General features: G+C 33.9%; 1 protein-coding gene and 2 non-coding genes across 3 annotated transcripts; 2 read left to right on the forward strand and 1 right to left on the reverse strand.

The window, feature by feature from the left end:
* The first annotated feature begins 864 nt into the window (after positions 1-864).
* Positions 865-972, forward strand: LOC148579090 (small nucleolar RNA R71). Its single transcript, XR_015895604.1, has one exon. It is a non-coding gene; the product is annotated as a small nucleolar RNA R71 (small nucleolar RNA).
* A 4,559-nt stretch (positions 973-5,531) lies between these two features.
* LOC148579091 (small nucleolar RNA R71) lies at positions 5,532-5,638 on the forward strand. The gene has a single exon (XR_015894860.1). It is a non-coding gene; the product is annotated as a small nucleolar RNA R71 (small nucleolar RNA).
* A 12,769-nt stretch (positions 5,639-18,407) lies between these two features.
* On the reverse strand, positions 18,408-21,678 carry LOC107620050 (uncharacterized). Its single transcript, XM_016322273.3, has 2 exons — positions 21,552-21,678; positions 18,408-21,354 (listed from the first exon to the last, which is right to left on the reverse strand). Exon 2 carries the CDS (start codon positions 21,297-21,299, stop codon positions 18,585-18,587), a length of 2,715 nt encoding a protein of 904 aa, XP_016177759.2. The 5' UTR covers positions 21,300-21,354; positions 21,552-21,678; the 3' UTR covers positions 18,408-18,584.
* Positions 21,679-23,757: the final 2,079 nt, after the last annotated feature.

Consider the following 23,757-nt stretch of genomic DNA (forward strand, 5'->3'; position numbering starts at 1 on the left):
TTCCTCATTAGGGAACTCCATGGAGGTCAGTGGACGTCCATTAAGGTCTTCCTCAGTGGAGATCACTGCCTCTTCCTCCTCCCCAGGTTCGGCCATGTGAGACATGTTTATGGCCTTGCACTCTCTCTTTGGATTCTCTTCTGTATTACTAGGGAGAGTGCTAGGAGGGAGTTCAGTAATTTTCTTACTCATCTGACCCAATTGTGCCTCCAAATTTCTAATGGAGGACCTTGTTTCATTCATGAAACTTTGAGTGGTTTTGATTAACTCAGAGACAATGGTTGCTAAGTCAGAGTGGCTCTGCTTAGAATTCTCTATTTGTTGCTGAGAAGATGATGGAAAAGGCTTGCCATTGCTGAACCTGTTTCTTCCACCATTATTGTTGTTGAAACCTTGTTGAGGTCTCTGTTGATCCTTCCATGAGAGATTTGGATGATTTCTCCATGAAAGATTATAGGTGTTTCCATAGGATTCTCCCATGTAATTCACCTCTTCCATTGCTGGGTTCTCAGGATCATAAGCTTCTTCTTCAGAGGAAGCTTCCTTAGTACTGCCCGTTGCTGCTTGCATTTCAGACAGACTCTGAGAAATCATATTGACTTGTTGGGTCAATATTTTATTCTGAGCCAATATGGCATTCAGAGTATCAATCTCAAGAACTCCTTTCTTCTGAGCTATCCCATTATTCACAGGATTCCTTTCAGAAGTGTACATGAATTGGTTATTTGCAACCATTTTAATGAGTTCTTGATCTTCTGCAAGCGTCTTCTTCAGATGAAGAGATCCTCCAGCAGAGCTATCCAATGACATCTTAGATAGTTCAGACATACCATCATAGAAGATTCCTATGATGATCCATTCTGAAAGCATGTCAGAAGGGCACCTTCTGATCAATTGCTTGTATCTCTCCCAAACTTCATAGAGGGACTCACCATCCTTCTGTCTAAAGGTTTGGACTTCCACTCTAAGCTTGCTCAATTTTTGAGGTGGAAAGAACTTTGCCAAGAAGGCATTGACTAGCTTTTCCCAAGAGTTCAGGCTTTCCTTAGGTTGTGAATCCAACCATGTTCTAGCTCTGTCTCTTATAGCAAAAGGAAAAAGCATAAGTCTGTAGACTTCAGGGTCAACCCCATTGGTCTTGACAGTGTCACAGATTTGCAAGAATTCAGCTAAGAACTGATGAGGATCTTCCAATGGAAGTCCATGAAACTTGCAATTCTGTTGCATTAGAGAAACTAATTGAGGCTTAAGCTCAAAGTTGTTTGCACCAATGGCAGGGATAGAGATGCTTCTCCCATAAAAATCAGGAATAGGTGCAGTAAAGTCACCAAGCACCTTCCTTGCATTGTTGGCATTGTTGTTGTTTTCGGCTGCCATGGTTTCTTCTTCTTTGAAGAGCTCTGTTAGGCCCTCTAAAGAGAATTGTTCTTTAGCTTCTCTTAGCTTTCTCTTCAAGGTCCTTTCAGGTTCAGGATCAGCTTGAACAAGTATGCCTTTATCTTTGTTCCTGCTCATATGAAAGAGAAGAGAACAAGAAAGTATGGAATCCTCTATGTCACAGTATAGAGATTCCTTGAAGTGTCAGAAGAAAAGAAGAATAGAAGGAGAAGGTGGAGAAGAATTCGAACATATAAAGAAGGAGGGAGTTCGAATTGTACCTTGAGGAGGAGTCTTAGTCCCTTAAATAGAAGGATGTGAAAAGAGGGGAAGAACTTTCGAAAATAAATTAAAAGATTTTGAAAATTTGGTAATTGGTTTTCAAAAACTAAGATTGAGAAAAAAATCAAGTGATTTTTGAAAAAGATTTTGAAATCAGAAATTAAAAAGATATGATTGAAAATTAATTTTGAAAAAGATGTGATTGAAAAGATATGATTGAAAAGATATGATTGAAAATCAATTTAGAAAAAGAAAGTTTTTAAAATTAAAGTTAATTACTTGACTAACAAGAAATTGAAAGATATGATTCTAAAAACTAAAGTTTGATCCTTTCTTAATAGGCAAGTAACAACTTAAAAATTTTGAAGTAAATCTCAAATTGAAGCAAGAATTTTTGAAAATAGTAAAAATATAAAATGGAAAGAAATTGATTTTGAAAGAGATATGATTGAAAAGATATGATTTGAAAAAGATTTGATTTTGAAAAATTATGAAAACTTGAAAAAAATGTGAATTAAAAACAAAATCTTCCCTCTAGTGTCATCCTGGCGTTAAATGCCCAGAATGGTGCCCATTCTGGCGTTTAACGCCCAAATCTCTACCTTTTTGGGCGTTAAACGCCCAGCCAGGTACCCTGGCTGGCGTTTAAACGCCAGTTTTCCTTCTTCACTGGGCGATTTGAACGCCCAGCTTTTTCTGTTTGATTCCTCTGCTGAATGTTCTGAATCTTCAATTCTCTGTATTATTGACTTCAAAAGACATAGTTTTAAAAATATTTTTTGAATTTTTGATGATGGGAATCAATAAAAATGCAACTAGGATCAAATAAACAATGCATGCAAGACACCAAACTTAAAAATTGATACTAGACTCAAACAAGAAACATAAAATATTTTTGGTTTTATGATTTTAAAAAAATTTTTTTGTATTTTTTCGAAAATTATATGGAAAAGAAAATAAAGAGAATCAAAACTTTCAATAAGAATTCCAGGAATCATGCAATGTTAGTCTAAAGCTTCAGTCTAAAAAGATTAGACATGTTTGGCCAAGCTTCAGCAGGACATTACATTCAATAGTTAAATTGATGAGAATCAATCAGCTTTTGTGATGGTGGGAACATCACCTTGAAACTCTAGAATTCATTCTTAAAAATTTTGAATAAAAAAATACCTAATCTAAGCAACAAGATGAACCGTCAGTTGTCCAAACTTGAACAATCCCCGGCAACGGCGCCAAAAACTTGGTGTTGTTGCCGGAAACAAATGCGAAATTATTGTTCGTTCATTCGTTCCTTCCCCGGCAACGGTGCCAAAAACTTGGTGCACGAAATTGTGATCATCAACAATGGCGCCAAAGGACTTGGAGCTCTCAAACGTGAATCACACTTTGTCACAATTCCGCACAACTAACCAGCAAGTGCACTGGGTCGTCCAAGTAATAAACCTTACGTGAGTAAGGGTCGATCCCACGGAGATTGTCGGCTTGAAGCAAGCTATGGTCATCTTGTAAATCTCAGTCAGGCGGATTCAAATGGTTACGGAGTTTAAGGTGATGAAAATAAACATAAAATAAAGATAGAGATACTTATGTAATTCATTAGTGGATTTCAGATAAGCGTATGAAGATGCTTTGTTCCCCTTGAACCTCTGCTTTCCTATTGCCTTCTTCCAATCATTCATACTCCTTTCCATAGCAAGCTTTATGTTGGGCATCACCGTTGTCAATGGCTACATCCCGTCCTCTCAGTGAAAATGGTCCTGATGCTCTGTCACAACATCGGCTAATCATCTGTCGGTTCTCAATCATGTCGGAATAGGATCCATTGATCCTTTTGCGTCTGTCACACGCCCCACAATCGCGAGTTTGAAGCTCGTCACAGTCATTCCATCTCAAATCCTACTCAGAATACCACAGACAAGGTTTAGACGTTCCGGATCTCAGGAATGGCTGCCAATAATTCTAGCCTATACCACGAAGGTTCCAATCTTAGATTAGAAACCCAAGAGATACACACTCAATCGAAGGTAGAACGGAGGTGGTTGTCAGGCACACGTTTATAGGTGAGAATGATGATGAGTGTCACGGATCATCACATTCATCAAGTTGAAGAACAAGTGATATCTTAGAGAAGAAGTAGGCGTGAGTTGAATAGAAAAACAGTAGTAATTGCATTAATTCATGAGGAACAGCAGAGCTCCACACCTTAATCTATGGTGTGTAGAAACTCCACCGTTGAAAATACATAAGAATAAGGGTCAGGCATGGCCGTGAGGCCAGCCTCCAAACGTGCATAAGACTCTCAAAGATCAAAAGTATATGTAAAGTATGTAAATACAATAGCAAAAGGTCCTATTTATAGAGAACTAATAGCCTAGGTTTACAGAAATCAGTAATTAATGCAGAAATCTTCTTCCGGGCCCACTTGGTGTGTGCTTGGGCTGAGCATTGAAGCATTTTCATGTAGAGACTTTTCTTGAAGTTAAACGCCAGATTTTGTGCCAGTTTGGGCGTTTAACTCCAGCTTTTGTGCCAGTTTTGGAGTTAAACGCCAGAATTCTTGAGCTGACTTAGAACGCCTGTTTGGGCCATCAAATCTTGGGCAAAGTATGGACTATTATATATTGCTGGAAAGCCCTGGATGTCTACTTTCCAACGCAATTGAGAGCGCTCCAATTGAGCTTTTGTAGCTCTAGAAAATCCACTTTGAGTGCAGGGAGGTCAGAATCCAACAGCATCTGCAGTCCTTTTTCAGCCTCTGAATCAGATTTTTGCTCAAGTCTCTCAATTTCAGCCAGAAAATACCTGAAATCACAGAAAAACACACAAACTCATAGTAAAGTCCAGAAATATGATTTTTAAATAAAAACTAATAAAAATATAATAAAAACTAATTAAAATATACTAAAAACATACTAAAAATAATGTCAAAAAGCGTATAAATTATCCACTCATCAAAGGGCAGAAGAAGGTTTAATGGAATCTCTATGGTCCCTAGGTGAGCCTCAGATTCCTTTGGTTCCTCAAAGGGGAACTCCTTATTGGTCAATGGACGTCCCAGGAGGTCTTCCTCACTAGGATTCACGTCCTCCTCCTCCTCTTTGGGTTCGGCCATTTTGGTTATATCAATGGCCTTGCACTCTCTCTTTGGATTCTCTTCTGTATTGCTTGGGAGAGTACTAGGAGGAGTTTCAGTGACTCTTTTACTCAGCTGGCCCACTTGTGCCTCCAAATTTCTAATGGAGGACCGTGTTTCATTCATGAAACTCAAAGTGGCCTTAGATAGATCAGAGACTATATTTGCTAAGCTAGATGGATTCTGCTCAGAATTCTGTCTGTTGCTGAGTGGATGATGGAAAAGGTTCGCTATTGTTAAACCTGTTTCTTCCACCATTATTAAAGCCTTGTTGAGGCTTTTGTTGATCCTTCCATGAGAAATTTGGATGATTTCTCCATGAGGGATTATAGGTGTTTCCATAGGGTTCCCCCATGTAATTCACCTATGCTATTGCAGGGTTCTCAGGATCATAAGCTTCTTCTTCAGAAGATGCCTCTTTAGTACTGTTGGATGATTCCTTCAATCCATTCAGACTCTGAGAGATCATATTGACTTGCTGAGTCAATATTTTGTTCTGAGCCAATATGGCATTCAGAGTATCAATTTCAAGAACTCCCTTCCTCTAAGGCGTCCCATTACTCACAGGATTCCTTTCAGAAGTGTACATGAACTGGTTATTTGCAACCATATCAATGAGTTCTTGAGCTTCTGCAGGCATTTTCTTTAGGTGAATGGATCCACCTGCAGAATGGTCCAATGACATCTTTGATAGCTCAGACAGACCATCATAGAATATATCCAAGATGATCCATTCTGAAAGCATGTCAGAAGGACACATTTTGGTCAGTTCCTTGATCTCTCCCAAGCTTCATAGAGGGATTCACCTTCCTTCTGTCTAAAGGTTTGGACATCCACTCTAAGCTTACTAAGCTTTTGAGGAGGAAAGAACTTGGCTAAGAAAGCCTTGACCAGCTTATCCCAAGAGTTCAGGCTATCTTTAGGTTGAGAGTCCAACCATACTCTAGCTCTGTCTCTTACAGCAAACGGGAAAAGCATAAGCCTGTAGACCTCGGGATCAACCCCATTGGTCTTTACAGTATCACAGATCTGCAAGAATTCAGTTAAGAACTGAAAAGGATCTTCTGATGGAAGTCCATGGAACTTGCAGTTCTATTACATCAGAGAAACTAATTGAGGTTTAAGCTTAAAATTGTTTGCTCCAATGGCAGGAATTGAGATGCTTCTTCCATGTAAATTGGAATTAGGTGCAGTAAAGTCACCAAGCATCTTCCTTGCATTGTTGTTGTTTTCGGCCATGTCTCCTTCTTTTTCGAAATTTTCAGTCATATTTTCTCCAGAGAGTTGTGCTTTAGCTTCCCTTAGCTTCCTCTTCAGAGTCCTTTCAGGTTCAGGATCAGCTTCAACAAGAATGTTCTTATCCTTGTTCCTGCTCATATGAAAAAGAAGAGAACAGAAAAGAAAATATAGAATCCTCTATGTCACAGTATAGAGATTCCTTTATGTGAGTAGAAGAAGAAAAGAATAGAAGAAGGAGAATCCAAACACAAGGGTGAGGGAGAAGAATAATTCGAAAATTAAACAGAATAAAATAAAAATATTTTAAAATTAAATTTAAAATTCTAAAATTAAAATTGAAATTAAATTAAATTGAAATTAAAACAATTAGTTAATTAAAGAGGAAATTTGAAAAAGAGGGAAGGGATTTTCGAAAATTAGAGAGAGAATTAGTTAGGTAGTTTTGAAAAAGATATGATTCAAACAAAAAGATGGGATTAGTTTGAAAAAGATTTGAAAATCAATGTTTGAAATTGAAAAGATAAGAGGTTAGAAAAGAAGTTAGAAAAGATTTTGAAATTGATTTTGAAAAGATGTGATTGAAACTTATTTTGAAAAAGATTTTGAAAAAGAAATTTAAAAAGATTTGATTTTGAAATTAAAGTTGATTACTTGACTACCAAGAAACTAAAAGATTTTATTTTAAAATTTAAAGATTGAACATTTCAAGTAACAAACTTAATATTTTTGAATCAATCACATTAATTGTTAATATTGAATTCGAAAATATGGACTAAAAATAAGAAAAAGATTTTGAAAATTAATTTGAAATTTTCGAAAATATGAAAGAAAAAATGAAAAAGATTTGATTTTTGAAAAAGATTTGAAAAAGATAGAATTTTTAAATTGAAAATTTGATTTGACTCATAAGAAACAATTAAATTTTAAAAAAATTTTGAAAAAGTCAACTCAAATATTCGAATTTTATGAGAAGAAAAAGGGGAAGATATTTTTTTGATTTTTGAATTTTTAATGAAGAAAAAGAAAAACAACAAAAAGACTCAATGCATGAAAATTTTGAATCAAAACACATGATGCATGCAAGAACACTTTGAATGTCAAGATGAACACCAAGAACACTTTGAATGTCAAGATGAACACCAAGAACTTATTTTTGAAAATTTTTAAGAAAAAAAAAACATGCAAGACACCAACACTACAACAATATAGATTATTTTTGAGGGTTATAATGTGTAAAAAAAATTAAAATTTGTCAAAAAAATAAATTTTGACACTATTTTAACTATGAAAATATGTTAATAAAAGTTTTGTCAAAAATAGTATTTTTAACATATAAGTGATTGTGAAAAAAAATTAAATCTTATTTTGATAAATGTTGACTGTCAAAAATAATTTGTTAGAAAATTTTGAGAACATATTTTCTGTGATACTTATTAATTGTCAAAAATACTATTTATTTTGACACTTATTGACTATAAAATATTCTCAACAAAAAATTTTAACAAAGAATGAGATGAGATCTTGAAACTAAAGAATAACTTGAGATTTTGAAGATAAAGAATGAGTAGTATAATCCTAAACTGAGAGCAGTGTGATGTCAAAATTAACAGAGCCAAAGAAGAAGAAAAATAGTGGAGTAAATTGAAAACAAACGAGTGTCAAAATTGATGAGTAATTTTCTACGGTCAAATTATTCATCAAGAAAACATAGAAAATTTGACATTTATGATATTTGTCAAAAATATATATTAATTTTGACATTTAATTATGGTGTTAAAAAATAAAGTGTTAAAATAACTCTATTTTCTTGTAGTGCAAACTTAGAAATTTTCAAAATTTAGACACTAATAATTCAAAAATGCATATGAAAAACAAGAAAAGACACAAAACAAGAAATTTTAAAGATCAAACAAGAAGACTTACCAAGAACAACTTGAAGATCATGAAGAACACCATGCATGAGTTTTTGAAAAAAAATTTTAGAGAAAAGTTAAAAATATGCAATTGACACCAAACTTAAAATTTGACACTAGACTCAAACAAGAAACACAAATTTTTTGTTTTATGATTTTATTAAAATTTTTTTTTTCGAAAATTATTTGGAAAAAGAAAAAGAAGAAAAAAAATTTTTGTATTTTTCGAAAATAAGAAAAACAAATTTAAAATTAAAATAAAATTACCTAATCTGAGCAACAAGATAAACCGTCAGTTGTCCAAACTCGAACAATCCCCGGCAACGGCGCCAAAAACTTGGTGCGCAGAAATTTTGATCATCAATGGCGCCAACAACTTGGTACGCACAATTGTAATCTCAACTCTTTATCACAACGTCGCACAACTAACCAGCAAGTGCACTGGGTCGTCCAAGTAATAAACCTTACGTGAGTAAGGGTCGATCCCACGGAGATTGTCGGCTTGAAGCAAGCTATGGTCACCTTGTAAATCTCAGTCAGGCGGGTTCAATTGATTATGGTGAATTGATAATAAGAACATAAATAAAGTATAAACTGGGATAGAGATACTTATGTAATTCATTGGTGAGAATTTCAGATAAGCGTATAGAGATGCTTTTGTTCCTCCTAACCCTCTGCTTTCCTGCTGTCATCATCCAATCATTCCTACTCCTTTCCATGGCAAGCTGTATGTTGGGCATCACCATTGTCAATGGCTACTTCCCGTCCTCTCAGTGAAAATGGTCTAAGATGCTCTATCACAGCACGGCTATTCATATGTCGGTTCTCGATCATACTGGAATAGGATCCATTGATCCTTTTGCGTCTGTCACTACGCCTAGCACTCGCGAGTTTGAAGCTCGTCACAGCCATCCCTTCCCAGATCCTACTCGGAATACCACATACAAGGTTTAGACTTTCCGGATCTCAGGAATGGCCATCCATGGGTTCTAACTTATACCACGAAGATTCTAATATCTCGGACTCGGTCCCCTGTATTAGATATCCAAGAGATACCCATTCAATCTAAGGTAGAACGGAAGTGGTTGTCAGGCACGCGTTCATAAGTTGGGAATGATGATGATTGTCACGATCATCAAATTCACATTGAAGTGCGAATGAATATCTTAGAAGCGGAATAAGTTTGTATTGAATAGAAAAACAGTAGTACTTTGCATTAATCTATGAGGAACAGCAGAGCTCCACACCTTAATCTATGGTGTGTAGAAACTCTACCGTTGAAAATACATAAGTGATGAAGGTTCAGGCATGGCCGAATGGCCAGCCCCCAACGTGATCTAAAGATGAAACTAAAGATGTTCCAAAGATGTAAATACAATAGTAAAAAGTCCTATTTATGCTAAACTAGTTACTAGGGTTTACAGGAATGAGTAAATGATGCAGAAATCCACTTATGGGGCCCACTTGGTGTGTGCTTGGGCTGAGCATTGAGCTTTACATGTGTAGAGGCTTCTCTTAGAGTTGAACGCCAGTTTGTAACCTGTTTCTGGTATTTAACTCCACTTTACAACCTGTTTCTGGCGTTTAACTCCAGAATGCAGCATGGAACTGGCGTTGAATGCCAATTTGCGTCATCTAAACTCTGGCAAAGTATAGACTATTATATATTGCTGAAAAGCCCTGGATGTCTACGTTCCAACGCATTTGAGAGAGCGCCATTTGGAGTTCTGTAGCTCCAGAAAATCTACTTTGAGTGCAGGGAGGTCAGAATCCAACAGCATCTGTAGTCCTTCTTCAACCTCTGAATCTGATTTTTGCTCAAGTCCCTCAATTTCAGCCAAAAAATACCTGAAATCATAGAAAAACACACAAACTCATAGTAAAGTCCAGAAATGTTACTTTTAATTAAAAACTAATAAAAATATACTAAAAACTAGCTAAATCATGCTGAAAACTATGTAAAAACAATGCCAAAAAGCGTATAAATTATCCGCTCATGAATAGCCAAGACAACAGAGGAAAAGTTACGTAAATTTGAGTTAGGATTCTCATGATGAAAGCCGACAAAAGAGATAGGTAGATCTAAGAAGAAGATTTCTCAAGTTGGAAGGAAAAAGATACCTATTTCTGAATATTACTTCAACTAGCTATAATCGGACGAGCAATCAAAAACTAAGAAGTTAAACCCTGCTAAGTTAGCCCATTTCAATTATTGGAGAGTATTGATGGTCAGTGGCGTGCCAAATAGTTTTTTTCCGTACCTTTCGAACCTATTCAACGTACACTCCACACTTCGTAACTACTAAAACACTCTTCTAAAACAAATGCATGTCTTACAACCTAAGTCAATTTAAATAAAAGGGGTTGGATACTTCGAGTGATGAGGTTAGCTTCAAGAAACTTGGAATATACCGAAAGACTACCCACACCTCTTTTTAGATAACTGAATCTGAATTTTGAGGGCAAAATTCCTAATTAGGTGGGTAGGATGTAAACCCCGCTAAAATCGGTAAATAATTAGTCAATAAATTGAATTTTAATTAGGAAAATTAAAAATGCAAAACTAATATCAAAATAGGATAGAGCTCTTCAAAATGAGAATTTCGATACCAATTTCAAAAAATTTGGTCCAAAATTGGCCGAACGGGCCGAATCGGTCAAACCGGACCCGACCCGAGCCCGTGGGACCAACTAGCTCATTAAATAAAATGAGCTGAATCACAATATTCATCATTTCAGCTGCTCCACGATGAAGAACACCAGGAAAGGTGAGGAAGGGTTTCAAAACCCTTGAATTTACTTCAATCTCATATAACTTCTCGCTCCGAGTTTCGATCGTCGCACTGTTTGCGGCCACACGTCTGCGGCGTCGAGCTCTACAAAGCCCGATACATTGTAAGATAAGGAATCCACATTTCCTTCTTCGAATTCCCCAGTTTAAGTTTTGAAAATCTATCAGCAATTATGTTAAAAATTGTTCAATTTGGTGTTCTAGGTTCGATTTAGCTTGTGGAGCTTATTGGGCTCGAGTTGTTACGCGTGTGGGCATGGTAAGGACAACCTAAACCTTAGCCCAATCTTGTATTTTTATGAGAAATCTGAAACTGGAACATATATATGAATTAGGTGTGAATTAAGTAGATACTTATGCATTAGAATTAAATTGGGAGCATTTAGAAGCTTGTTGGTGATTGGAGCCAAGACTTGGGTTGGTTTCTCAAGCTTGTGAGGGGCTGTGATTGTGTTTGTGTGGCTGCCTTGGTCCAAGTGCGGTGATCAGCCAAGGTATGGTTTAGGTTTCGCACGTTTAACATATAAGGTTTTGTGAAAATTTAGGCTAGCGCCATATAGGATAAGTTGAAATAGTTAAATATGTTAAATGATTAGTGTTTGTGATGTTGATTGATAAATTGATGTGGTGCTTGTGTGAGGTAGTTGTTAATGAGGGTTAAGTGTATGTATGTATATATGCTAATATGATAGTGATGAAGGAAGGGCTTATGATTATGGCAAAGTAATGGTATGGATAAGATAGTGGATGGTGTTTAATTGAGGGGTGTTGTTTGGAATTATTGGTTTTGTTATAATGAATAATGTTGTGCTAATGTTTGAAGAATTTTATGAAAATGATAATATGTGGAATTGGAATAAGATGTTGGTTCTAAGTAAAATATGTAAAGTTGGAGAAATGTGATATGCTTGAGCTAAGATTGCAAGAATGGTTATGTGATGGTGAAGAGTAAATTGTATTGATGATATGAGAATGTATAGTAATATGTTGGTTTGTGGTATATTAGGTTGGCTGGAAATGAGTTCTTGGAAGGAAAAATATGGTTTTGGCAAAAATAAGGTTTGGGGTGTTATTTGGTAAAAAAGTGAATTTTAATGAACTTTGAAAGTCCATAACTTGCTCCTCAAATTTTGAACGCAAATGAGGTTTGTTTAAAATTAAAGGGTGTTTGATAAGCTTGAAATCGGTATAAAGTTTGCGAAAAATCAAATTTTGTAGAGGAAGTTATGGACGCCGGAAATTTGGGGCAAAAAACTGAAGTTTTAAATGTTGCAGCAGAACCAACTTTCTGGTTTGTGCCCACGCACCGGTCTGTGCGCACACACCCAACAAAGGCAAAATTTAACTTGTGCGTACACACGCCTCTGTGCGCACGCACACCTAGCATTTTTCATAAAGTGTGCGTACGCACGCCCCTATACACACACACACGCTAGGATGAGCCTTCTGTTGGTGGCGCTAGCACATGTGAGGCGCATGCACACTAAGTGATGTGTGCGCACGCACGCATTCGTGCGCACACACACGTTCTGCTTTCTTGTGGAGTTGTGTGCACGCATAGGTGTGTGCGTACGCACACGCCCTGTTTTCCAGCACTTATGTTTTTCTGTTTTAAACATGATTATGAACCCTAAACCTCCTATTTTTGTCTTGTTAATCTTAGATCCTACTAGTAAGTTTGGTAGATAGCAGAAGTTAGGATTTTAAGGTAACTTAGGAATGAAGAAAAAGGTAAATGTGATGAGTTATGTGAAAGGGAAGTGGTTATTGAATGAAGTAATGATGCCATGGCTTGATAAATGACTAAACAAGGATTATGAATATTAAATGGTTTATGAATGACAATATCTAAGATACAAGTTTTCATGGGTAACAGAACCGTAGCTCGTCACCACGTGTTCCAGGTTGAATCTCAATACTCTGTTGACCCTACGTCGTAAGGGTGACCGGGCACGTATAAATTTTCGGGTATGGATAGCCCCCTTTGAGTAATTTATGAATGAATGTTTGAATGTTATATGAATGTGAAATCTATGCATAGACTCATGGGATGCACGACGGGGGATAGTCTAAGGCTTTCGGACTTGTCGGGTTGGCTGGATAACCGACAGATGAGCCTCATCGGCCATAGGACAGGCATGCATCATGTGCATTTGTTTGTGTGATTGCTATGCATTATCTGGGATTGCCTAATTGAACATATATGTCCCGTTACCTGCTATTCTTGCTATTTGCACTATCTACTTATTACTTGTGCGTGAATTTTTTTGGTTGCTTGTCTCTGCTGAATTTATGGAAGATAGAGGGACGGAGGAATGGTGAATGGGTTGAGTGTTAGGTGTTAGGTTTAAAACAAAGGATTATAGTGTACTTAGAACACCTACCCCTATTTATGGATTTTACTTAGAGGTTAAGTTCTGTAATTGTATGACGAAGTTCTAGGATTGCCTCTAGCGTTCCCAGGACCTTATTTATTATACGCGTGGCACCTTTACCATGCTGAGAACTCCCGGTTCTCATCCCATATTGTGTTGTTGTTTTTAGATGCAGGTCAAGAGGCTCCTCGCTAGACGTCTGGATCTTTGAAGCAGAGTAGTCCTTGGGATATTTTTTGTTCTCTGTTTGTATATATATGACTCATGTACTTAGCTTGCTCTCCAAGAAACTTGTTTATTTTGTTCCTCATAGAGGCTACAGGAGAGTTAGGGACTTGTTTCTGTATTTTGGATATTCGGGGTTCTTATGTATATATATGTAAATATTCTCCGGCCAGCCTTGGCTTCGCAGGCTGAGTCAGGAGCTAGTTCCTCTGTATTATTGGCACTCTTATAACTCTTTACTTATTCCTATCATTAGCTTTTAAGTTTCTTAGCACGCAAGTAATCCTTTCTCTTGAGCGTTGCGCATTTTATTTTGCGATTTTGTTTTACCCGTTTTTCAAGGCTCCTAGTTTATTATATTCTTTCTGCTATTATACGTACGTATTTTATTTTAGAGGTCGTAGCGCCTCGCCACCTTTGTTTTACATCCTAGGTGTAAAGCTCTGTGTGGTAGGGTGTTACAAATGGCCTACAATTTTATCAACAGTATTACCTATGGTAGATTATGTAATGAAAAAATTTGGAAATAAAATAAAGGCAAGAGTAACGAGTAAAGATGGTCTGTGAGTGCTATTGCAAGATCACAAATATTTGGAAGATAATTATACGATGAATGTGGTATATAGAAAAGTTTTTGAGAGCTTATAATGAAAAGGTAATAACAAAATCTCTTAATTAAATTTATTAATTTATTAAAATTTATTACTATCAATTTAAAAAATTGACAAATTCTAGGTGCTAATGAGTAATGCATTCTTATTGTATATTTATAGCTTGAGAATATTAGAATTATCATAAAATTTCGTATTATTTTATTCTCCTGATAAACAATTTTATAATTACGTTAATCGTATAATTTTGTATACTAACATTGATATAATATTGTTTCAGGTATATATTTTGCAGGCATAAGTGGATTTTTAAATTATTTATTGTTTATTGGAGAACTTTTTGCATTAAAATTCTCTAATAATTTGTTGTTCATTTTCAGCTAATTTTGATATGTTCTTACACATATAATAATTTGTTGGTAGATTTAGGTATTACTAGATTATTTATGGTCACATTCAGTATATATATGTCTGATTTATTAAAAAAAATAGATTACTAAAACCGGTTAATAACTATTTTAGAGTTAATACAATCAACACTAAATTAAAAAAAACAAACAATACATAACTCATTATATTTTTATTAGTCAAATTATTATAATTTAAATTAATTTTAATAAAATAACTTAAAATTATAATTATAATTTTAACACGGATAATTACACTTGTTTCTATATTAACACTAAATTAAAAAAAGTAAACAATGTATAACTCATTACTTTTTTATTAATCAAATTATTATAATTTAAATTAATTTTAATAAAATAACTTAAAATTATAATTACAATTATTACACTTGTTTATGATCAAATTTGGGTTTATCACTCACCCATTTAACGTTTTGGTGTTGTCATATAGCGCAGAACGCAGAAGTGGAATACTTAAAGATTAAATTTGGGTTTATCATTCACCCATTTAACGTTTTGGTGTTGTTATATAGCGCAGAACGGCAGAAGTGGAATACTTAAAAATAAATTCCGCAGCCAGGATTCGAACCTGGAAATTCAACTTCAGAATTTTCCAAAGTGCTACTGCGGACGTCGTGCTACTTGTTGCAAGCTAATAATTTCTAACAACTTATATTCCTTGAGTCAAAACTAATATGCTCCATACCTTTTGAAATTTTGACGAATGACTATGATATACGAAATAGTGTCCATTTGAATTGGTTTTGTTTAAGAAAGAAATGCTTTTTTTTTTATTTAAAAAGTACATTTTATTGATTAAAATTTTAAAAGGATATTTTTTTAAATAAGTAATATCTTGTTTTCTAAAGTATAAAATTTTAAGAAGATTTTATTAAATTTTCTTATAAAAACTATAACCCCTGCAATTAATAAATTTATTACATATTATTATTCAATGAAAATATAAAACACTAGTTAAATGTAATAAATATCTATAAAGGGTCACAATAATAATATTAATTATAGTAAATTTTAAATTGTAAATACTCAAATTCTATATTATTTAACCTATTTATATATCGTAGATAAGACTCTTACCACTATTTTACTTCATTTCACAAACTCTCACACCAATAGTTGAAGATTCCTATAAACAACTTCAAATTTAGCACAATAAAATATTTTTATTAGTTACATTCAAATATATTATGATTATATAGTTGATTTCTAATTTTATATTATATTATTCATATTTTTATTCTCAATCAATATTTTCTAACTCTAATTTTTTAATTATTTTTATACTATAAATTATAGAACATCTCAAAGTTACACAATGAAACATCAATTTTTAGATAATATCACCAAATTAAACAAATAAATAATTAGTTTATCAAAATTTATATGATTCATGTATGAAAAATATTTATATCAACAAATAAAAAAGAGCCTATTTACTTAAAAATGATCATATATATTAAACGATAAAATACGAAAGAAAAATACTTATTGCATTTTTAAAGAAAGAAACATTCTTATTACTTTTATTATTTATATTTTTTGTTATTTTATAATACTTACATATGTGAATGTGATTATATTTTAAGATCCTTATAGTTATACTTTTTATTTACTAATTTTTAATTATGATTACTAGTATAGGAAATACCTCTTTTTATGTAATTGTGAGGAAAAAATTTACACCATAAAAGATTTAAAAATAGAAGATGCAAATGATTTATATAGGCCAATTAATGGTACAATAAAAAATATTTTTTACTCACAACTGTTGTGAACAAAATTAAAGAATCGATTTTAAACATTTTCCAATACTATTTTGAGTTTGTATCACTTAAGAGATAGAGTGGGTCAAACAAAAATATTAATATGTATTTTGTTTTTGTATAATTTAAATTAATCTTATTAAAATAACTTATTCAATATTTATATATACACAAAATAAATATTCTAAAAATATTTATACTTACTATTGTAAAGGTCATTAAAAAATTGCATGCACTAAACAAAAAGAATAAATAAATGTCAAAAGAAAAACCACAATAAAATAGGAAGAATAAAGTTGATATTTAAAGAATAAAAAAAATAAATATACAATTTATTTTTAATTTATATATAGTAATGCAAATATCATATAACTAATGATAAGAAAAAATAAAATTTTAAATAAAAAAGATCTTTACAGTAATATATGATTACCACAAGATATTTGTCCTAACAATAAATACTAAAGTTCAACTCTTCTTACAACAAATAAAACAAATAATACTACAAAAATTTTAATTATTTAAAACAATTATTTATATTGCTCATTTATATATAAAGATGAAACAAAAAAGACAATAAAAATACATATAAGTCAACAATTTAAAAAAATATGTCTTCATAAAAACATATGACAAAAAAGAGATAAAAATAACTCAACATTAACAAAAAAAAAAATAGACAAATATCACAGAGAAAAAATTAAATTTATCAACTAAAATAAATACAAAAATAAAAATAAATAAAAATATAATTATATACAACTTTAATATCAAAATCTTTTATACTATTAAATATTTTAAATAAAAAATACAATCAAATTTATTTTAATTAATTTTTAAATAATATACTATTTATTAAAATATACTATATAATCATTATTTTGTTAGTTTATCATTCTGCGCATTATACGGATCTCACTCCAGTTTGAAATAATACTAGCTAATTCCTATTTTTTAACTTTCTCCCCTACACAAGGTGCTTGCAATCTTGGGCCTTAAGCTATGTTTGTTGAAAGCAACACTTATACTTTTAATTATATATATATATATACTGTAGGCCCCATAAATCCCCACTGCTCCATCTAATGACCTTTATTAGCATTATTTTTTAATTAATAATGAATTTTTTGGTGACTAATTAATAATGAATTTAATATCATTAGTAGATTATTTTTCAAGAAAAAATTATCATATTATTTATTTGTCATTAATTCTACCTATTAAAATATTATTCTATTCTTATATACTTTACATTATATATCAAATAATCTATATATTATATTTTTTAATAGATTTTTGAATTTTTAAAATTAAATTATAAGTTACAAAGTCAATTGATATTCAACGATATTTAAAAAAATTGTTACAAAAATACTTGAATTTATCAAAACTAAATAGGAAAAAGATTAATTCTTTTTTTTGTATACTTTATCAAAAAATTCTATTTAAACAAATACTTTAATATATATTCACTATAGATTGACATAATTATATTTTATTATATTATAGAATTTATTATGATATAATTTTTTGTCTTAAGACTAAAAAAGTATTTTTTTTTTTTTTTTACCAAAGATAGGAGACTCTTCTTAATTGAGTATGGAGAGGCTATGCCATTTGAACTATAACTCATTGGCTAAGACTAAAAAAGTATTACTTAAGTAAATACTTCAATGTATATAAGGTATAGATTGATCGAATTAGTTTTTATTATTATTATTATTATTATTATTATTATTATTATTATTATTATTATTATAAAATTTATTATATTTATTTTAAGATCTATATAGATTGTTTTATAACTAACTATAAAAATTTCTCTATTATCATTTTATTTATCTAAAAAATTTGCACAACGACTTTTATAGCATTAATGTTTTGCATATTGTGCAGGTCTAAATCTAGTTGATTGAAAGTGAATTACAAGTCTGTCTCTCTCATACACTAACACATATATATGCAAAGCAATACTACAGTACAAATACAACAAGCTAAGCTACCTACACTAACTAACAAAACAGCTCATAACAGAATTCTAACTACCCTGAATTCAATTTTGTTCCCCTAATTACATCCATATCCTTTCCTCTTTATTATTATACTTCACATGACTAACATTGTTTGTTCTAGAAAAAGTTTAGAGCCATGTCTGTTATTATGTATATATTTATTTTATTATGTTTCGATTTTAGCGTGTCTATTTTTTAATAATTTTCAGTTCTTTTTTTTTTTTCATTTTAATTTTTAAGCATTCAATTGATACTCACTTTTCAGAAAGATATATGTATAGACCTTACAACTTAAGGAGGCACAGCATAGAACTTACAAGCATGTCAGTGTTTATATTCATAGCTCACTTACTGATAAAATACAACTCAAGAAAACAAGGAAATTGCACACTGTGATTGATGAATGCAAATGAAACAAGGTAGAGGAAAAAAAATTTAAGGATTTCTTGGTTTTAGATAGTTCCAGCTTTGTTGAATGTAGACCACAGAAGCAAATAAGATCATAATGATGGGAATCATGATATCATAAATGTAAAACAAAATTGATCCCACTTGGTTGTAGATTAATGCATCACCACCATCATAATTGAATGGACATGGATCTCTGATGTAGTAATAGAAATGTATAACCAACCTCAGCAATGTGAGTCCAAAATAGTATGTTTTCCTCAAAGGCCTCACTTGACTACTACACGCCATGTTCTCAATGACTTGAGGCATCAAAAATAAATCTTGCATCTTCAGGGCCAGAGTCTTCATGATCACTGACATTGCAGGTACAAAGTAATAACCATTTGCCATGTTCTTAGCTTTCGACACCTTTTGATACTGTTTTATAGTAAGAAGCAAAGAAACCAACAGGAGAAGAATTCTTGGGGTTTGCAATTCATAAGGCAAATTTCTAATAGAATGTTGGTTTGATTCAAAGAGGATCTCAGTGGACATTATCAACTCTGCACCATAACCAAACATCAACAGAGCAAGCGTTCCATGAGAGATGTAAGGAATGCAGCTATCATTTGAATTCATGTAACGAAGTTGGTTCCAAATTATGGCTACTGCTGCTAGGGAAATCAGAAGCCTTAGAACACCTTCAAAGGTTTTCATCAAGGCATAGTCCTGTTCATGCTCATTGTATGAAATCCTTAGAGTTTTGAGCGTGATAGTCCTGAAATGCAGCGCATCTTCTTCGCTCCTTTGGCTAGTAATGGTCATTTCAACTGAGGGATACATCAGCCATCTTGTTGATTCAGATGGATACTGAACCTTAACTTCTACCATACAATCTAGCCCAGGCTGAAAACTGCTGTTATCATTTGGTGAAACCTTTCTGCAACCACTTAGATGCATATCACCCGCTAAGGGATCATAAACACCTTCCAAGAAGTAAGGGAAAAGAACTTCACTTTCAACCAAATATCCTTCAGAGAACGCCAGATGTAATGATATGTTAATGAGGTTCTTCTCTTCTGGTTCTGTTGTTTCATGTTGATATGAAGTATCAAGTGAAAGTACTTCCATCTGAATATCGACCCTTGACTTCTGATTGCTCATGGATTGATGATGAACTGCACACCCATGGAAATTGAGTTTATTGGAGAGGAAATTTAGCTGAGCATGCAAATCTAGTCCATCCACCAGAGTTGGATACTTCAAGAACTTCTTGATAAAGGTGAACAATTTGGAGGGTGGACTCTTCTTTTTGTTTGCTGCAGCTAGCTCAACCTTTGAGTAATTATAATATGGATTGTTATACAAACCAAGGCTCTTGAGATCTGAAGGGCCCCTTAGTGAATCAAACAACAAAGGCAAGAAGGATGTATTTGTTTCATTTTTGATGCTATATATGCTACCTAGCAATACACTCCTCTGCTTGATGGAGAACACATTTGGAAAGTGTAAAGATATCTGGTAGTTGCATTCCTCTGAGTCTAACACTGAATTAACACACCCAGTCATGCAAAGTTTTCTTGTTAAGGAATCCCATGTTCCTTCTGCAGATAGAGTCAGGCCTGAGAGACCCGTTCTACCTTGCCATGCAAATATAGGAAATGATGCAGGAAATGCTCTTAGAACTGCAGAAACTCTTGTAGTTTGGACAATATTGTTAGATGTTTCCTCCTCACAGATAAGATTCTGAAAGAGCAGCCTAAAGTTTTGGTGAGTCCAATTAGAACTAAATTCTTTTCCGAGTTGAAAAGGGCCTAGTTTGCCAGCAACATGTCTATCATTATAGTTTTGGAGAATATCAAAAGGTCGTTCTATAACTTGCCTGAGAAACCTGCAGAAACTAAAGCTGCTATCAAACGATTTTGCTCCATATGTTGTCAACTCTTGTTGATATGGATAAAGATCACAAGATCTGGACTTCAATTCAGAGCTGAATTGATAGCTGAAGTGGTGATTCAGCTGGGAAGAAATATGAACATTATCAAAGTATGCCAAGCTTCCTTCTTGGTTCAAGCTCCGCATTTCGCCTCTCATAACTCTACTTGTCAAATTGAACGTTGGAGGGTACCGAAGAACAAGTAAAATCTGATCATCTTGCAAAAGGGTGTAATCTAGAAGATGACCATTATAGTCATAGTTGAATGGTTCTGGTATTGGTACTGGTAAAGTTGTGTTTCCCAAGAGACACATCAAATGCTCATTCCCATTCTCATTGCTTTGTAAGTATACACCTTCAAATGCAATTTTGAGAACAGATAAGCCAGGCCTTTTTGTGAAAGAAAAATATTTGTGACTTGGGAAATATGAACCTTCATCAGATATGCCTATGGACATTATGCCTCCAAGACTAACTGTATTTTCAAAGTGAGGGACTGAACTAACATCCACCACTTTGAAAGAGACTAGTTTTAAGGTTAAACTGTCCTCAAAACTGTTGCGTCGGCTGAATGGCATCAAGGTTGCATTTCCATCCTCCTGCTCCCAATCTCCATAGGTGAAAGAAAGTTCTCTCTTGATTCTGCTACCTCTATTGGCATCAGGGCTTAACTTAGAAGCCAATGATAAGTATGAGCTGCAATGTTTTTCTATTTCAGCAATACGGCCATAGTAGGTGAAGATTTCTGAAGAAGCAGATAAACTTAGGATCACGAAGAGGTTTGCAACGGCAAGAAGATTTCCAACAGAAATTTCCATGTGCATTTCTTGAGAATGCAAGATTCCAAGACTATGCTCACCAAATTGGAAAGGTATAGATCTAAATCATACAAACAAAACAAGCCAATAATGCGAAATGAGAGATGAATTGAATCAGGGTAATGATTATACAAAGGTCATTTTTTTCCTAGTTACATGGAAATAAAAGCAAGAAACATTTGTACATAATAGTAGATTGACATATAAAATTGTTAAAGGAAGAGATTGAAAATAGCTTGATAATCAACTGATACTGACCTGAAAGAGCATGTTACCAGCGTGTGACTTTATCATAACATATATGAAGTGATTGGCTGATTGCTCTCTTCCTGTGAAATGGAGAACTAAGTGAAGAGTTTTCCTTCAACTTGAAAGGTTAGTGAACTTTGAAATTGAAAGTCAAAGGTTCTCTTATGGTTTGGCTGTCATATGTGTGTTGTGTGTCAATGATTGATTTAGTTAGCTTTGACTTTGACATTTGTATTTTATTTTCTACTCTATTAAGAATGAGATTATGAGAACTCCAAACAAAGATTCTTCGTCCTTATCATGCATTATTGTGACAAAAAAATTGAATCCGAAAAATAAGAGTAATACCCTAAATAGGTCTCCAAAAAATTCACGTTCAGACAAATTTATATGTGTGTTTGGATGCTTGTAAAAAGGGGTTTAGGGCTGGTTGTCGACTGTTGATCGGGTTAGACGGCTGCTTTCTGAAGGGTTATTACGCAGGACAACTGCTGTCGGCGGCAGCACAAGATGCCAACAATCACTTTTACGTGATTGCATACGTAGTGGTTGTTAGTGAGACTAAAGAAACCTGAAAATAGTTTCTAGACTTGTTGCAAAATGACTTAGGCCCTGCTGCAGTTGAAGGGTGGAACTTCATCAGTGATAAGCAAAAGGTAGATGCTAGCTTTGACTATTTTTTTGTTGACTGTTATATTAAATTTACTCTAAATTTTATTACACCCTTTAATTTAGTTATAACACACTTCAATGTTGTATAAGGTCTAATGCCGGCGATGAAGGAGGTTATGCCGAACGCCCATCACAAGAACTGTGTTAGGCATATATGGAAGAATTTCACCAATAAGTACAAGAGCAAGCAGTTGAAGAATGTCGTATGGACTTGTGCTAAAAGCAGTACGCATGCAGAGTTTAGAGAGCACATGAATAGACTAAAGAAGGTCAACCAGGATGCATGGGCTTACCTTGCAAAATTAGACCCAGCATGTTGGACGAAATCACATTTTAGCCACTGGCCGAAACTGGATAACATCACCAACAACATGACAGAGGTGTGGAATGCCAAGATAGTCCACTACAGAGGAAAACCCATTTTGACAATGCTGGAAGAGTTGAGATGCTACATCATGAGGAGGATGGCCCAGCATAAGAGAGTTTTGAGCACCTACACAGGCATTGTGGCACCAGTGCAACAGAAGAGGATGGATGACATCATGAAAGAATGTAAATGAAGGTTGTGGTAGGCTTAGAGAAGGGGGGTTGAATCTATGCCTTCCTTTTAGTTGCTGTTATTACCCTTTTTAAACAAACTTTCAATTCAGGTTCTGTTTGAACTAAGCAGCGAAAATTTATGAGACAATTTATTTTTGTCTCATGAATATCAGAAAACAGAACTCAGCAGAGAAGAGAAAAGCTAACACCAGCATGTATCCTGGTTCGGTTGCCTTGTGCTATGCAACCTACATCTAGTCTCCTCCACAACTATGGAAGAATTTCACTATAGTTAACAGTATTACATACACCAATTTCACAAGATTGACCCAATCCTTTCACACTCAAGTTATAACCTAACTTGACATTGGCTATGCTAATACCTAACTATTCACTCTTAGTGCGAACCCAACTAAGAAAGGGATACCTCACAGATACAAGACATAAACACACCTAAAGAAATCTGAAAATTACTCTAGGCTTTTCTCTCAAGTGTATCACTCAGCCTTTTTCCACTCATGGCTTTTACTTGAGCTTTCTCACAATATGCCTTTTCTCTCAAGAAATTACAGAAAGATACACATTGAAAAGTAAATTACAATCTGTAAAATATGAAGGAGATTGACTTCATCAACAGCCTCTGTGCTATGCGAAAAACCAGATTGGCAAGCCTCTGATTCAGTTCTTCATACTGGCGAAATGCACCTTTGATTAGGTTACACTGTCCAGTTAGTTGAACTTCTTCAAAGAGCTCTCTCAGAACAAAACCTCTATTCACTGGTTTTCTCTCCTTGCTTCTGAATGAGCAAAAAGTCTTCTTTTATCTCCTTGCATGTTGCTGGGTTCTCCTCCCTAGGTCAACTCCTTGAGCACTGTGCTTCACCAACTCACCACATCACCTTTTTCACAGTTAATCCCCAAATTGGAAGTTTGAGTCTGACCTTCTTTCTTGACCGAAAGTCTCAGGGAAGCAAAGAAAATTATTTTCAATAGTGAACCTAGA

Source organism: Arachis ipaensis, chromosome B10 (genome assembly GCF_059453495.1).
Source record: "Arachis ipaensis isolate K30076 ecotype BB chromosome B10, ASM5945349v1, whole genome shotgun sequence".
Lineage (NCBI taxonomy): Eukaryota > Viridiplantae > Streptophyta > Magnoliopsida > Fabales > Fabaceae > Arachis > Arachis ipaensis.

Bases quoted from the DNA above. Each gene is read 5' to 3' on its own strand.
- LOC107620050 (XM_016322273.3), bottom strand. From the start codon at position 21,299: ATGCACATGGAAATTTCTGTTGGAAATCTTCTTGCCGTTGCAAACCTC.